This window comes from Carcharhinus amblyrhynchos, chromosome 15 (assembly GCF_965287045.1).
Source record: "Carcharhinus amblyrhynchos chromosome 15, sCarAmb.v2.hapA, whole genome shotgun sequence".
In the NCBI taxonomy this organism is placed as follows: domain Eukaryota; kingdom Metazoa; phylum Chordata; class Chondrichthyes; order Carcharhiniformes; family Carcharhinidae; genus Carcharhinus; species Carcharhinus amblyrhynchos.
This window is the reverse complement of record NC_137338.1, coordinates 24,934,578-24,951,347: the sequence shown is the minus strand read 5'-3', so window position 1 is coordinate 24,951,347 and position 16,770 is coordinate 24,934,578. Positions and strand designations below refer to the sequence as shown.

The following is a 16,770-nucleotide window of genomic DNA, read 5'->3' as shown; positions in this document are numbered from 1 at the left end:
TGCTATTTTGCACAGAAGTCGAATTGTGCCCTTGACAATTAAAGGGCCAATTACATCAATTTAAAGAGCGACTGATAGTGATTTTTGAGTGGTCCATGTCCTTTTATTACACGTGATATACAGGTCAGGTAGCCTTCACGTTTTTTTTTTCATTTGCTCTAAATCCAGGGTGGGGTGAAAGACCCACAGGATGTTGTTACAGTGAGGAATTAGGATTTTTGTTGAGTTGTTTGGTCTAGATGCTTCTGGCATTATTTTGATGAACTCTGAGGCTTTCTGTAGAAAGGCCCCCTTCTGTCTTGAGCAACATGGTGGTTGTGTACTCTGCTGGATGGACCTCAGAAGAAGAGGAGAGGGTTGGAAAGGAGAGGTGGCCGGTTGCCTGCAGGCACCATTCCAGAGTCGGCCCTGTGGACTGAGAGTTGCAGCCAGAAAGGGTGGAGGGCTAGCAGGAACTGCAAGGCAGAAGGGGCCAGAGAAAGTGACATTACCCAGCCGGTAAAGTGTTCAGGAAGCGATCATGCAGTCTCAATGTGTTAGGTTGAGTGCCAAAGGACACAGTTTCCTCCTATATGAAAGATTATTGGGCCAGAAATTGCTCCCAACTTCATATGTGACCACCTTGTGCCAATGGCTCTGAAGGTGACATTGGCCCCAAACTTTTATGTCTCTAGTTCTTTCCAGGGGTTAGTGGGTGATCTACTTGGGTGTCTTGCAATCCACTGCCAACAGATGCAGCAAGATGGTCACAGTTCTGAAGGGTCAGCACCTTCATTCATTTCAGGACTGATCAAGCTGGCCAGGCTGAGTGAGCCAGAGGTTTTCATGCAATTTCAGATTCCCTATGAATTCAGAGTAGGGGGTGGGGTGTCTAGTGTCTTTGTCAGGAAGAAAGCCTTCCACTTCCTAAATATCCAGATTGTGACCACCAGAGTCACGTACCGCAGATTTATGCCAGATATCCATGATGCCTACATCCTGTATCAGTGCCAAGGTTGTTCATTGCTCTGGTGTGCGTGGATGGCTGGCTACTGAGGGGTAAAAGGTTATTTGCTGAAAAGGTGGCTGATGACATCACAGACATCCAGGGAGTGCAGCCAAGGAGAGCTACAACTGCAATCATGCTCCCACAAGGGCTACAATTGAGAGGACCATAGGTCTACTCAAGGTGAGGTTTGACTATGCAAGGGAATAACGGCAATATGCTCTGGAGTTGAGGGGAATGAGAGGTGATCTTATTGAAATGCATTGTGGAGTTGACAAGGGTCAGTCATTGGTTTACAATTTCAGAATTTCTTCGAGGGTTGCAAACCTTTGACATTCTCTATCCCAGAGGTTTGAGAGTGTCAACTGATGAGTGTATATTGAAAACTGAGGTTGATAGAGTTTGATACTAGAGGAATTGAGAGATATATGAATAAGGTGGGAAAGTGAAGTTAATGTACAAGATCTTGATAATGGAGCAGATTTGAAAGGCCGGATATTCCACTCCTCATCTTATGTTCTCTTTCTTACTCCCTCATTTGTTTATTTGGCTTCCCCTTAAATATGTCAATGCTGTTTATCTCAAACACTTCGAGATAGGAAGTATCTTATTTTCAGCACTCTGGCTAAAGAAGTTGCTCTTGATTTTTTTTTCCATTGAAGTTATTAATGCCCGTATTTTGTTAAGGATCCATAGTTTGATTCCCCAGAAGTGGAAACATCTCTATACCTAACCTATCAAGCCCCTTCATAATTTTGAGGATTTCTTTTGGGGTCTGCACTCTATCTTCTCTTTTTCTAGAGAAAAGAACCTAGCTTGCTCAGCCTTTTACTGAAGGTTAAAACCTTTTCATCTTGATATCATCCGCATGAATTCTTTTGCACTTTCCCGTACATTCCTATATCAAGAGATCAGGGATTCCAGGCTCTAAGACTTAGAGGAAATGTGTCTTGTGGAGCTATCAGAAGAGAGTAATGAGGATATTGAGGAATTTCCCCAGCTCCTGTTTCTTTCATTTTCCTGGCAAACAAATAGCAACAGCCCCTAATGTCAAGGTATTAGAGAAAGAAGAAACACATTTTGCCATAATGCATGGACATTTCTACCTAAAAGCATTAAATTTAAATTTGTTTTTGCTTGTTCTCATTATTTGTCATTAACAATAAGAGCAAAGCATAGTTGGGCATTGCTGTTCTTAAATTATTGTCTACCTCAGTAAGTAATAGATTATTTTCATTTTTTTAACAGGTAATATTCTTGGATGATTGTGTGTCCTCCTTTATCCAGATCCGAGGTTCTGTCCCATTGTTCTGGGAACAGCCAGGTCTTCAGGTTGGTCTTTTAAAGTGATGCTATATTTTTTATTTGTAGTGCGTATAATTTTATCATTTGTAACATTAAGCCATGGAATATTTTTCTCTAGACTAAAGTTTTTAAAGTTTGGTTATCTGCTTCTATTATACTGACACTTGCCTTTACAGAGATGGATGACAGACATATTTGTAAGACACTGTCTTAAAATATTAAATTGTGATCCACAATTGCAACATTTAGCTTATTGAAGGAATGTTAAAGCTTTATCACCATTGAGGTTGGCAGTGTCGAGCAAACTTGATTGCTTGATATCTGGATTTCAAAGCAAGTAAACTTTTTATTTTACTGTCAGCCTCTTTGTGCATTCACTTGATTTAAGAAAGTGTTAACTTGATTAACGAGCAAAACAAATATGTACCTAACTCTCTTTAGTTGAAGTAAGGTTAGGAAAAAAAACATGTTTTTCCATATGGCTTAGTTGTTAGCTTCCATATGTTTCAGTTTAACCATTTTTCAAATTCTCTTTGTTTACAGGTTGGATCCCATCGTGTGCGAATGTCAAGAGGCTTTGAAGCCAATGCTCCTGCCTTTGACCGGTACGGAGGCTGCTTTAGCAATAATTGCTATTTTTATTGGCTGTAGTGATTGACTTGCCTTGATGCAAAAAAAAATGCTTACATGAAAAGTTTGTTTTGAATTATCTCTCATCTCTAATTAGTTTTGAATTTTTACAGACATTATAGAACACTGAAAAAGTTATATGGGAAGCAAACGATAATCAATTTGCTCGGAGTGAAAGAAGGAGAGCACATGCTCAGTAAGGCATTCCAGGTAAGCGAATATATACGGCTGTTTCTTTTTTATTTATTCCAGTGATGAGTGTCACTGACAAGGCCAGAACATGTTGTTTAATTCCTAATTGCCCTTGAGAAGCTGGTTATGAACTTCTGCAGGTACACCCACTGTGCTGTTTGAAAGGCAGTTCCAGCTTTCTAGCTTGGCGACAGTGAAGGAATGGTGTCATAGTTCTAAGTGAGGATATCTTGTGACTTAGAGAGGAACTTGTAGGTGGTGGTGTTCTCAAATGTCTTCTACCCATGTGGTGGTAAATGTCATGGATTTGGAAATTTCTGTTGAAGGATCTTTAGTGAGTTGGTGTCGTTCATTTTGTCGATGGTGCTCACTGCCACTGTGCATTGATGGTGGAGCGAGTGAATGTTCAAATGTTGAAAGAGATACTGATCAAGCTGCTTTGTTCTCGATAGTGTTGAGCTTCTTGAATACTCTTGAAACTCATTCATTCAGACAAATGTATAGTATTCCATCTCGCTCCTTTACATTTCTTTCGATTTTTTCCATTGAGGGCATTCAGATGAGCAAGCAACTAGGCTCACTGATAATACCCCAGATATTGCAATAACCTGATGTTCATAGTCTAGGCTCAGGTAGGACAGGTGGGTATGTGGCAGAGAGAGTGCTTTGTTGAGGGGAAGAAGCTCCAAAAGAGGAAGGAGATCTTATTCTTGGTTTTGGCTGGATCTTAATACCAACTCCAAGGATGAACAAAATGTGGTCAGACGTACACTTGATGTTTAGTTCCATCAGGATTGTGATTTTCTGGTGCTGTCTGAACTGCAAAACCACACAAATAGAATGTATTAAGCCTACTTAACCTGAGATTTATTTCTTCATGCTAGAGTCACTTGAAGGCCTGTGAGCATGCTGCTGATGTTCCCATGGTGAATTTTGATTACCACCAGCAGGTAAAGGGTGGGAAGGCAGACAGACTTGTAACTGTTCTGAAACCCAAACTGGAAAAATTTCTGGATGAATGTGGCTTTTTTTATTGTGATTCCAGTGGCGTTCAGAGGTAAGCTGATATTTCTATTCAAGCTTCTGTGGAATATTTCTATAAGAAGATAATACAACAATTTTATTTGAGCATAAATATTTATTTTGCAGATGTCAGACTGGTACCATCAGAACCAACTGTCTTGATTGCCTTGACAGAACCAATAGTGTGCAGGCTTTCTTTGGGTTGGAGGTATGTTTCAAGTTGCGGTTATTTATTATTCAAATATTTTGTACTTAAGAAGTGGAACTTCCAGCCCTCATTTCGAATCCTGTGAAGATGCAACAGAAACAGTTCACAACTGCTGCATAGAATATAGACATCTGAGAGTATTTGATGGTCTTGTGTTCTTTTACTGGTAGATATAATAAGCTGCTACACCAAACCTGTTGCAAAATGGAAGTCTGAACCTCATTATTTGGCAAAGTTTACTTTTTTCATGTTTGAATCCATTTATTGATGGTACAAAAGCCATAATCTTGCATAAAGTATCATTATCGGATCCATACACCACCTTAACATAACTTAGAAGTTTGTGCAGGTATCAGTTCAGAAGCGCAAAACACTCTTCACAAAATTATTAAGTTATCCTTGGAATTGTCTTGCACTATGAGTTTTGTATGAATCTTAGTCATAAAATATAATACTTTTTTGTGCTGTAAATGTTTACAAAGAAGAGGTGAACAATTCAAGTTCTAGGGTTTGTTTATACCCTTATACCCTTTTCTTGAATGACTAAAGAACGAAAATAGCTTAATTATAAATTACTAATACATAGCTTAATCCTTAACAAAATTTGGATTGATTTATCCCTGCCTATGTTTTCTGCATCCCAACAGATGCTTTCTAAGCAGCTAGAAGTTCTGGGATTAGCTGAGAAACAACAGATGGTTACAAGGTTTCAAGAAGTCTTCCGTTCAATGTGGTCAATGTGTGGTGACTCGATCAGTAAAATTTATGCTGGAACTGGAGCACTGGAAGGAAAAGCTAAGGTAGAGCACAGTTGCACACGTGGCTGAGAAATCTGATAAAATAGTCGCATTGATTGTCCAATGGACTTTTTGTAATAGATCTGATGGGAGGGTAAACTCCAGTATGATAAAATTGTAGTTTAAGAAAATAGTTCACATTGGTTATCTGTAAAATCAATGTGAAAATCTGAAACCACGAGTTGTGTGGATACTAACAGATTCCAATTGATGAGTATTTTGTCCATTATATTCAATACGTCGGGTATATAGGGGCAATTCGAGTGGAATATTTTGCTTTCACTTGGAAAGTGGTGGAGATTTGAAACTTGTGGCTGAATGGTAGCAGAGACAGAAATCCTTGTGACATTTAAAGAATACTGTAACCTACGTGACTACGGCTCAAAAGCTGAAAATTGGAACTTAACTGGTTATTTAGTGCCTGGCATGCCCAGAAGGGGCCAAATGAGTTCCCTTATTGCTATAAATCACTATGATTCTATGTATGTACTATTAAAAATTAGTGCAGTGTTAAAATACTATACGTTTATCATTAGAAGATTTATCTTAAAGCAAAACTTTGAGCTTTGACTTTCCAAATAGATGCTTGGAGGATGTTTTACCTGATGGGAGAGTCTAGAACTAAGGAGCATAATCTCCATTTAAGGAGCCAGCCACTGGGTTGAGGAGAAATTTTCTTTATTCAGGATTAAGCTTTGAAATTAGATGTTACTGAGGGCTATGGATGCTTTTATTTTGAGTGTATTCTATGTTGAGATTGATTGATTAAATTTCTGGATTACATGGGAATCAAGGGACTGGGAGGGAAAATGGAATTCAAGTTTTACTAACTGCGATCTTATTGAATAGTTCGAGGGGCCATACGGCCTATTTTTTCCTAGAATATTCTTTTGTCTTTGTTTAAGTGCCAGATACCACCCTTGTCCTTAATCATTTTTAACTGCACTGAGTAACGAAAGCAATAACAAAAAAGGTTATTCAGTAATGTTGATCTACTTTTCTTTTCCTGCTTTCTCTGGGTGTTTTCCGAATGGTGAGTTAAATATCCCAAAAGTTGAATAGAAAATTGACCTATTTTAGTTTAATGCAGCATGCATTTATGTAGCGCATTTTTAAATTTAAATATTTCAGTGAAGCTGTGGAGTGCCCTGAGGATGTTTTGATACTGTCAATACTAGGTGTAGTGATGAATTTAAATAATGATTTCATTATTCACAGTAATGTGATTACCTTTTTTCTTATAGGGTGGAAAGCTTAAGGATGGAGCTCGCTCAGTGACCAGAACTATTCAGAATAATTTCTTTGACAGCTCCAAGCAAGAGGCTATTGACATTTTACTGCTTGGTAATACTTTGAACAGTGACTTGGCAGATAAAGCTCGAGCTCTCTTAACAACAAGCACATTGCATGGTAAGAAAATATTCATTTCTAAACATGGGTATATTGAATATCAAATCATATAGTAAATATATATTATAGTCTACTTATAAACTAATGCATAAATAAAGCAGCTGTCAAACTTAAACATTGATTTAAACCTTCAAAGCAGCTTTCGAAGTCACAATTTTTCATTAGAAATATTATGTTTTGACATTTTAAGCAATATAAGAAACAGAATTTGTGTGTAATTCAGATTAATTGTTTCTGAAAGAAAGTGCACAATCACTGTTAGCGTTTGGCTGGTTTGCAGAACACCATCGCATGAATATTTGGCAGAGATGTTTACTAGTCAGGAAAAATCAAGATTTGGAAAAGATCATCTGTATACTGATTGGGGCATGGATGACTGACAACAGAGTCAAATTCCAGAATTTGTCAAAGTTTTAATTGCCTTTATCCATTTATTGTAGTTCGACAAATTGAATAGGAAATGTGTCTTGCTTAGGCATTCATTTTATTACTTTTACTGTGCATATTCAGTTCATGGGGTGTTAAGCCTTTAACAAGAATCTACACAAAAAGAGTCTCAAATGACTTTTGCTCAAATATTTTTCCTGTCTTCAAATGGAAAATGTCAAGTTCCAGATCTAAGTTGGACTACCATGGAAAGGCTCTGTTTTTTTATTCTAGTGCCTAGATCAATTGACTATTCCAAGTCTGAGTAGGTAAAGAAAGACTTTATGTAGCCCTTTACTATGATACTAAGAGCTAACTCTTAGTATGTCACATTTGAGTCCATGAAAATAATACAGTGAAGGACCAGTTGATCTGTTTTTGGTGGTGTTAGGGGAGGAATGTCAATCAGGACATCGGGGGAACTCCTTATTCATTTTGTAGTCATTGCAGTTTTTGTAGTTATTGACCATCCAGACTGCTCAAATATGCAGTACTTCCAAATTTCCAGTGTAAACAGAGAAAAAGATCATTGAGAAAAATCTATATAGTAAACTTGTAGCATAATTTTGATCTGTAAAATTAGTCGGTGCTCAGACAGAACCTAGCTAGATCAAAATATTGGCCTTTGGGCAAATGAGGTACCAGCGATGAGAAAGTGATACAAACTTGCAAGTCAACAAATTTGCTAGATAATAGTATTTTTTACCATCTGATCTGAAACAATTAAAGCTTTAAGCCTTTGCACTCATTTCAGTAACTTTGGATTGCATGAATCTGATTAAAAAATCTTCTATGTATTTTTATACGCAAGAGGTAAACTCACACAAAGTCCCTTATTTGTCAGTGACCCAAATAAGAACATAAGAAATAGGAGCAGGAGTAGGCCATCCAGCCCTTCGAGCCTGCCCCGCCATTCAATAAGATCATGGCTGATCTGTCGCTGCTCAGTTCCACTTTCCCGCCCTCTCCCCATAACCCTTAATCCCCTCTCCTATCAAAAACCCATCAACCCGCGTCTTAAAAATATTTAGCGAGGCAGCCTCCACCACTTCAACGGGCAGAGAATTCCAGAGATTCACCACCCTTTGAGTGAAGAAGTTCCTCCTCAACTCCGTTCTAAACCGCCCCCCTTTTATCTTGAGGCTGTGCCCCCTAGTCCTATTGTCTTTTTTGAGCGGGAAGAGTCTTTCCACCTCTATCCTATCCATCCCATTCATCATCTTATACGTCTCAATGAGATCTCCTCTCATTCTTCTAAACTCTAACGAGTACAAGCCCAGTTTATTCAGCCTCTCCTCATAGCTCAACCCCCTCAACTCCGGTATCAGCCTAGTAAACCTCCTCTGCACTCCCTCCAAGGCCAAAATATCTTTGCGCAGGTGCAAATTATAATAAATTATAATATTTATTATATTATATATATTTATTTATTATATTATATTTATTATATTATATATATATAATTATAATATATGTTATATATTATATATATTTATTATATTATATATATTATATAAATATATAATATTTATTATATAATTATAATATAATATAATAATTGTCCAACACAAATGGTGACACATTGAAATGGATAGAAACTGAAGAACATGGGTTGTAATTTGCATATTATATTTGTATATCAAAATGATCAAGTCACCATATTCCCAGATGACCATAGGCTGCTGTCCCCTCTTTGAGGAGAAGAGCTGACTGGTGGTGATTTAACCAGAGGATCACCACGTTTCAGTCAAGGGGCAAGGTTGAGAATGTGGTGCCTTCATGAACAGAGGCTGTCAGCCTGTATGGGAATTGAACTTGTGCAGTTGGCATTGCTCTGCATCACGAACCAGCCGCCCAGGGGAGTTACCGTGCAAGGTTTTGGGTGTTACAAGAAGACAAGGTAGTTACAGGGCCATAGTTAGAGTGGGGTTTGTTTGCTGAAAGTGGTAGAGTTTCGTGCACTGGAAGTAAATGTGACAGTAAAGGGGAAGAGTTAGAACACTGCTGCAGACCTCCAGATCACTGAGACTAATGCAGTTCTATGGGAGATGTTTAAATACATCAATGCAGGTTCTTCTGCCTTTGCAAAGAAGGTCTGGAGTGAGATGCAGCGGTATTTGTCAAGGTTCGTCTCGAGCAGCTCGGTGACGGAGGATTCTGTGCTCTACGGGCTGTTTCCAGGGATGCACACTGAGACAAATAACTGCTGCTGGAAGGTCATCAACTCAGTGAAGGACGCGCTTTGGTCCGCCCAAAACTTGCTGATCTTCCAGCTGAAAGAACTGTCCTTGACCGAGTGTTGCAGACTGGCACATTCCAAGGTCCAGGACTACGTGCTGAGGGACGCGCTGAAGCTTGGGGCAGCCGCTGCAAAGGCACAATGGGGAAACGCCACACTATAAGGCCTTTTAACGGAGGCAGACCGAGGGCCCGGAAACTGCAGAATACCCTCAACCTGCGTAACTGTGTGCCAATCTGAGCAATAACGGCACACAGTAATTTATTGAGGCATGTATATAGTTTTAAGTATTGAAATGTAATAATTCTAATTTGTATAAATCTGTAAAAATGTTTTGATTCTGCATTGTTTGCAATTCAAAGCCATGTAGATTTGCAATAGTTTATTTGAGATTTTTATGAATAAAGTATAATTTTGGGGGAAAAAAATGCAGGTTCTTCAGCTGAAATCCTGGGATGTTTGATCTCCTTTGTATTGACTAGAAAAATCTTCATGCAAGCAGGAATTCATTGAACTTATGAGGGACATAGTATGTTAACAAATCTACAGGGAGTAATCAAATGTTGGATTTCATTATAGAGGCAATCATAGACAAAATAGAAGAAAAGGAACATTGGTGACCATAATATACTGCCAGTCTGGGTTGACATCAAAAATAAAAAGAAGCAAATTGAAATGAAAAATTAGTTGTTCATCTACTGGCATGGCCAACGTTCATTTCCTGTTCTTATTTGCCCTGGAGTGGTGAGCTGTTTTGAACTGCTATAATCCATCTGGTGCAGATACTTCCACAATGTTGTTAGGAAGAGAATTCCAGAATTTTGACTCAAACATAATTCCATAGGATATTCCCATGTGTCTGATGCTTTTGTTTTCCTAGATGGTAGAGGTCATGAGTTTCAAAGGTGCTGTCAAAGGATCTTTGCTGAGTTGTTGTAGGCCATCTTGTAGATGGTGCACATTGTTCCACTGTGCACCAGTGATGGTGTGAATGTTTTAGATGGTGGACGGATGCCAATCAAGAGAGATGCTTTGTCCTGGATGGTGGTGTTAGAGTTGCAGTTACCCAGTCAAATGGGGGGAATATTCCATTACGCTCCTGACTTGTGTCTTGCAGACAGTGGATAAGCTTTGGGGAGTCAGGAGAGCAGTTAGTCACTGTGGAATTCCCAGTTTCTGACCTGTATTTGTAGGCAGAGATTGGCCTAATTAGGGTTCTGGTCAGTGTTGATGTTGGGGATGTAACCATGGTGATGTTGTTGAATGTAAGGGGAAAAGGTTACTTCTCTCTTGTTGGAGATGGCCATTGCTTGCCAGTTATGAATGTTACTTGCCACTTGGTAGCCCAAGCTTCAGTTTTGACCTGATCTTGCAGCATGTTGGTATGCACTGCTTCAGTATCTGAGGATATGCAAATGAAGCTGAAAATGCTGCTGTTTGTATTAAACAGCCCCACTTCTGATCTTATGATAAAGTAGCTGAAGATTGTTCAACCTGAACCAACTTCAGGAACGCCTGCAACAATATCTTGAAGCTGAGATGTTTGGCCTCCAACACCCATAACCTGCTTTCTTTGTGCCAGGTATGACTCAAAACAGTGAAGACAGTCACTATCACCCCTTCAATAAAGCTCTTTTGTCTACGTTTGGACAAAGGCTGTAATGGTGGTTGACACTGAGTGCCTCAAATTGGGCATCGATGAGCAATTTGGTTATGGAGTAAGTGCTACTTGATAGCACGGTTGATTACACCTTCCATCACTTTGGTCGAAATCGAGAGTAGACTGTGTGCTAATTGGCTGGCTTGGATTTTTACTGCCTTTAATGGAGATGTACTTGGGCAATTTTCTGCAATGGGTAGCTGCCAATGTTGTAATTGTACTGGACAGCTGAGCCACGGGCACTGTTAGTTCTGGAATATAAGTGCTTCAGTATTACAGCCAGGATATTGTCAGGGCCTTTATAGTCCTGGCGCACGCTGGTGTGTGAGTGCAGCGTCCTGGCGCACGCTGGTGTGTGAGTGCAGCGTCCTGGCGCACGCTGGTGTGTGAGTGCAGCGTCCTGGCGCACGCTGGTGTGTGAGTGCAGCGTCCTGGCGCACGCTGGTGTGTGAGTGCAGCGTCCTGGCGCACGCTGGTGTGTGAGTGCAGCGTCCTGGCGCACGCTGGTGTGTGAGTGCAGCGTCCTGGCGCACAAAGAAGCCTTTTGACCAAGTCAACTAGCTGTAATTATGGATCACCGCCAAGGTATTGACAGAAACACAGTAGGATCACATCTTGTTTGAAGATATGCCCTTCTAATTGAGGGAGAGATTTAATTGGGAAGTGTGCAATGAAACATGCAGGTTGGAGCTATAGAAAAGAACTAATGTGTGCTTGAAGATGGTTTTATGGGTACTAATTGCCATTTGGTCATATGGCCAGCTTTGTGTGTATGTTCACAGTTTATTTAATCACGGTGGGAACATTTGATCTCTGCCTCAGTTTGGCACACTCATCCCCAACTAAATCACATTTTCTCATTTTTTTCATTGAAGAGCAGTATCATTTGATTGATTTACATAGGATGTGGAGTTGCCTGCGATGGACTGGTGTAGGCACAGTTAGTCTCACAATACCAGGTTAAAGTCCAACAGGGTTATTTGGTAGCACGAGCTTTTGGAGCACCGCTCCTTCATCAGCTGATTTAGAACATAGAACATAGAACATAGAACACTACAGCGCAGAACAGGCCCTTCGGCCCACAATGTTGCGCCGACCAGTTACAAAAACAATGACCCACTAGTCTATACCAATCCCTTTTCGTCCATAAACCTATCCATAGATCTCTTAAACGCCCCCAAACTAGGTGCATTTACAACTGCAGCAGGCAGGGCATTCCAATCCCTCACCACCCGCTGGGTAAAGAACCTACCCCTGACATCCGTCCTGTAGCTACCCCTCCTTAATTTAAAGCCATGCCCCCTTGTGCTAGCTTTCTCCATCCGAGGAAAAAGGCTATCACTATCCACCCTATCTAAACCTCTAATCATCTTATATGTTTCAATAAGATCCCCTCTTAGCCGCCTTCTTTCCAACGAAAACAACCCTAAATCCCTCAGTCTCTCCTCATAGGACCTCCCCACCATACCAGGCAACATCCTAGTAAACCTCCTCTGCACCCTCTCCAAAGCCTCCACATCCTTCTTGTAATGTGGGGACCAGAACTGCACACAGTGCTCCAAGTGCGGCCGCACCAGAGTAGTGTACAGTTGCAACATGACGCTGCGACTCCTAAATTCAATCCCCCTACCAATAAACGCCAAGACACCGTACGCCTTCTTAACAACCTTATCTACTTGATTCCCAACTTTCAGGGATCTATGTACACATACACCTAGATCCCTCTGCTCATCCACACTATTCAAAGTCCTCCCGTTAGCCCTATACTCGACACATCTGTTGCTCCTACCAAAGTGAATTACCTCACACTTCTCCGCATTAAATTCCATCTGCCACCTCTCGGCCCAGCTCTGCAACCTATCTAAGTCTCCCTGCAGACTATGACACCCTTCCTCACAATCTACCACACCTCCGACTTTGGTGTCATCAGCAAATTTACTAATCCACCCAACTATACCCTCATCCAGATCATTAATAAAAATTACAAACAACAGTGGCCCCAAAACAGATCCCTGAGGCACACCACTCGTAACTGAACTCCATGATGAATATTTACCATCAACCACCACCCTCTGTTTCCTATCTGATAGCCAATTCCTGATCCAACTTCCTAGATTACCCACAATCCCATACATCTGCATTTTCTGCAGAAGCCTACCATGGTGAACCTTATCGAACGCCTTACTAAAATCCATATATACCACGTCAACTGCCTTGCCCCCATCCACCTCTTTGGTCACCTTCTCAAAAAACTCAATAAGGTTAGTAAGGCACGACCTACCTGCTACAAAACCATGCTGACTATTTCTAATCAATTCATTACACTCCAAATAACTATAAATCCTATCCCTAATAATTTTTTCTAAAACCTTGCCCACAACAGAAGTAAGACTCACCGGTCTATAATTCCCGGCAAAGTCTCTATTCCCCTTCTTAAACAATGGGACAACATTCGCTATCCTCCAATCCTCCGGGACTACACCAGAGACCAATGACGACCTGAAGATCAGAGCCAGAGGCTCTGCAATCACCTCTCTAGCCTCCCAGAGAATCCTAGGGTAGATCCCATCCGGACCAGGGGACTTATCTATTTTCAGCCCCTCAAGAATATCCAGCACATCCCCCTTATCAACCGTAATACTGTCTATTTTACACCCCTGCAACCCAGTGTCCTCCTCAGCTATATTCATGTCCCCCTGCGTGAACACCGAAGAGAAATATTGGTTCAATGCTTCTCCAATCTCCTCCGGTTCCACACACAACTTCCCTCTGCTGTCTGTAACTGGCCCTAATCTTGCCCTGACCAACCTTCTGTTCCTGACATACCTATAGAACGCCTTAGGATTCTCCTTAATCCTATCAGCCAATGTCTTCTCATGTCCTCTTTTAGCCCTTCTTAACTCACTCTTCAACTCCCTCCTAGCCAATCTAAAGCTTTCTAGTGCACTACCTGAGCCCTCAAATCTCATCCGAACATAAGCCTCCTTTTTCTTTTTAACCATCGACTCAACTCTTTTAGTGCACCACGGTTCCCTAGATCTACCAATTCCTCCATGCCTGACAGGGACATACCTATCACGGACTCGCAGTAGCTGCTCCTTGAAAAAACTCCACATTTCGGACGTTCCCAGTCCCTGTAATCTCCTAGTCCAATCTATGCTTCCTAATTCACTCCTAATAGCCTCATAATTACCCTTACCCCAGCTAAAACTACTGACCCGAGGTTCATGCCTATCCCTTCCCATCACTAAGGTGAACGTAACCGAATTGTGGTCACTATCACCAAAATGCACACCAACTTCCAAGTCTAGCACCTGGTCTGGCTCATTTCCCAGCACCAAATCCAATATAGCCTCACCTCTAGTTGGCCTATCTACATACTGAGTCAAAAAACCTTCCTGCACGCTTTGTACAAACACTGACCCCTCTAACGAGCTAGAACTATAGCAATTCCAATCAATATTCGTAAAGTTAAAGTCCCCCATAACAATTACCCTATTACTTTCACTCCTAACCAGGATTGTCTCCGCAATCCTTTCCTCAACCTCTCTAGAACTTTTAGGAGGTCTATAAAAGACTCCCAACAGGGTGACCTCTCCTCTCCTATTTCTAATCTCCGCCCATACTACCTCAACTGACAAGTCCTCATCAGACTTCCTCTCCGACACTGTGATACAGTCCTTGACTAGCAATGCTACCCCACCCCCCCCTACCTTCTTCTCTACTCCGACTAAAGCATTTGTACCCCGGAACCTGCAACAACCATTCCTGACCCTGCTCTATCCATGTCTCTGAAATGGCCACAACATCAAAGTCCCAGGTACTGATCCACGCTGCAAGTTCATCCACTTTATTGCGAATACTCCTCGCATTAAAGTACACGCATTTCAAACCCTGCTCCGCCCCACCCCCACTATGCCGTGCCTTGCATTCCCCAACTATGCCCCCCTCACTTTCACCCCCTCTACTCACGATCCCACCCCCCCTCCGAATCAGTTTAAACCTCCCTGCATAGCCTTTGCAAATTTACCCCCCAGGATATTGATTCCCCTCTGGTTCAGGTGTAGACCATCACTCTTATAGAGGTCCCACCTTCCCCAGAATGAGCCCCAATTGCTCAAGTACCTGAACCCCTCCCTCCTGCACCATCCCCTCAGCCACGAGTTCAAACTTTCCCCCTCTCTATTCCTCTCTAAACTATCCCATGGCACAGGCAAGAGTCCGGATATAACTACTCTTCCAGACTTGGCCTTTAGTTTCCACCCCAACTCCATAAATCTTTGCTTAATATCCCCTTCCCTTAATCTCCCTATGTCATGTGTCCCCACATGAACTATAACTTGGGGTTGATCTCCCTCTCCCCTAAGAGTCCTGAATACCCTGTCCGATACATCCCGGACCCCAGCCCTGGTAAGCAACACACCAGCCCTGAGTCCCTACCCTTACCTCCGACTCTCCTATCCGTCCCCATAACTGTGGAGTCCCCAATCTCTTACCCCTAACCACCTGAGGTTTCCCAATAGGCTCACCCCCAGAGACCTGCTCCCTTTGGCTATCCCCAGTTGATTCCTCCTCAACTGTAGCCTCCAGGACCGAAAACCTATTTTGGAGGGGAACGGTATTTGTAGTTTTTGTATTTGTACAGAGCTTTAGCTATTTGTGATTGAACAAAACTTTTACTCTGACCAGTTGTCCAGCAATTCTTGTAAAAAACTGGAAGACCAAACATGAATAACATGGGCAGTTTGGATCTGGTACTGCCTTCTAGTTGTGCAGGCCTACTGAACAATGTCAGGAGGCTCTTTACTTGTCCCACAAGAAATCTGTTGTTAAATGTACAGAGAGTTCCTGTTGAGGCTTTCTGTGAGCAAAGCTATTGGAGCAGGTGGCATGCTTTCACAAGACATTGTAACCTTGAATCATTAAGTAAAAACAACTATTTTGGCACAGCTATATTCCAAGCCAGATGGATTGCATAGATCCTTTGGAGTCCCACTGTCAATTTTGACACAAATTATAATGCTCAAATTGGGATGTGGAAGCAGAATGAATAAGCAAAAATGGTGCCGTTCTTACCATAGGTATAATCATCTTGTTCTTGAAATGGAGTTTAATCATATACTAACTTCATGCCGAGATTTTCTTAAAGGGCCTTGCGAAGCAATTACATTTTTTTGTGAAAGCCTGGGTCTTTTCACTGGAACAGAAAAGGTTGAAATCTGATAAGTGTTCAAAATGTGGATGTAAACTGAAAAATGTTTCTGCTTGTCAGGGCATAAATTAGAAGTTTCTGCAAACAATTGTTTGCAATGATGTGGCATGCCCCAAATGTAGTGTTAGGGAGGGAGTCCGTTGTAACATTCAAGATGCGAGTGGACAACTGTTTGAAGGAGAGAAAATAATTAATGAGGAAACCACATCAGAATGTGACTAGACTGTTCCCTATTTCAATCTGTGAAATGGTTTCCTTGCTATAAAATTCAGTATGTGCATGGGTGTACATTGCATTTATATGACTTTAGAATATCCCAATGTACTTCACTTCAAAAGTACTTAATTGGCTGTATAGTCACTTAAGAAAGGAAACACAACCGTCAATTTGCACACAGCAAGTTCCCACAAACAGCAATGTGATGATGACCAGATAATCTGTTTTTGATGATGTTGCTTGAAGGGCAAATATTGGCGAGGTGACCAGAGAATTTTCTCCCTTTTTTTTTCAATGATGCCATCAGATTCTCCAGTGGGACTTGAACCCACAACTTTCTGACTTGAGGTGAGTGTCCTACCCATTGAGCCATAGCTGTTGTGGGGATTAAATCCATTCAAGAAATTAAAAAAAACAATAGAATTTATGGTCAAGTGAGGAGGATTCAAATGGCGCTCCGCTTTCAT

The 16,770-nt window shown here is 41.2% G+C and overlaps 1 protein-coding gene across 8 annotated transcripts in view; it reads left to right on the top strand.

The window, feature by feature from the left end:
* synj1 (synaptojanin 1) overlaps positions 1–16,770 on the top strand; it is a 127,825-nt gene that overhangs the window by 48,204 nt on the left and 62,851 nt on the right. For 7 of the 8 annotated variants that reach the window (XM_080203609.1, XM_080203606.1, XM_080203608.1 and 4 more), the window contains exons 6-12: positions 2,234–2,317; positions 2,834–2,895; positions 3,034–3,130; positions 3,997–4,169; positions 4,262–4,343; positions 4,991–5,143; positions 6,385–6,550. In XM_080203609.1, coding sequence (XP_080059735.1) covers positions 2,234–2,317; positions 2,834–2,895; positions 3,034–3,130; positions 3,997–4,169; positions 4,262–4,343; positions 4,991–5,143; positions 6,385–6,550 — 817 coding nt within the window. The remainder of the gene's footprint in view (positions 1–2,233; positions 2,318–2,833; positions 2,896–3,033; positions 3,131–3,996; positions 4,170–4,261; positions 4,344–4,990; positions 5,144–6,384; positions 6,551–16,770) is intronic. The other variant, XM_080203605.1, reaches the window with a different exon arrangement.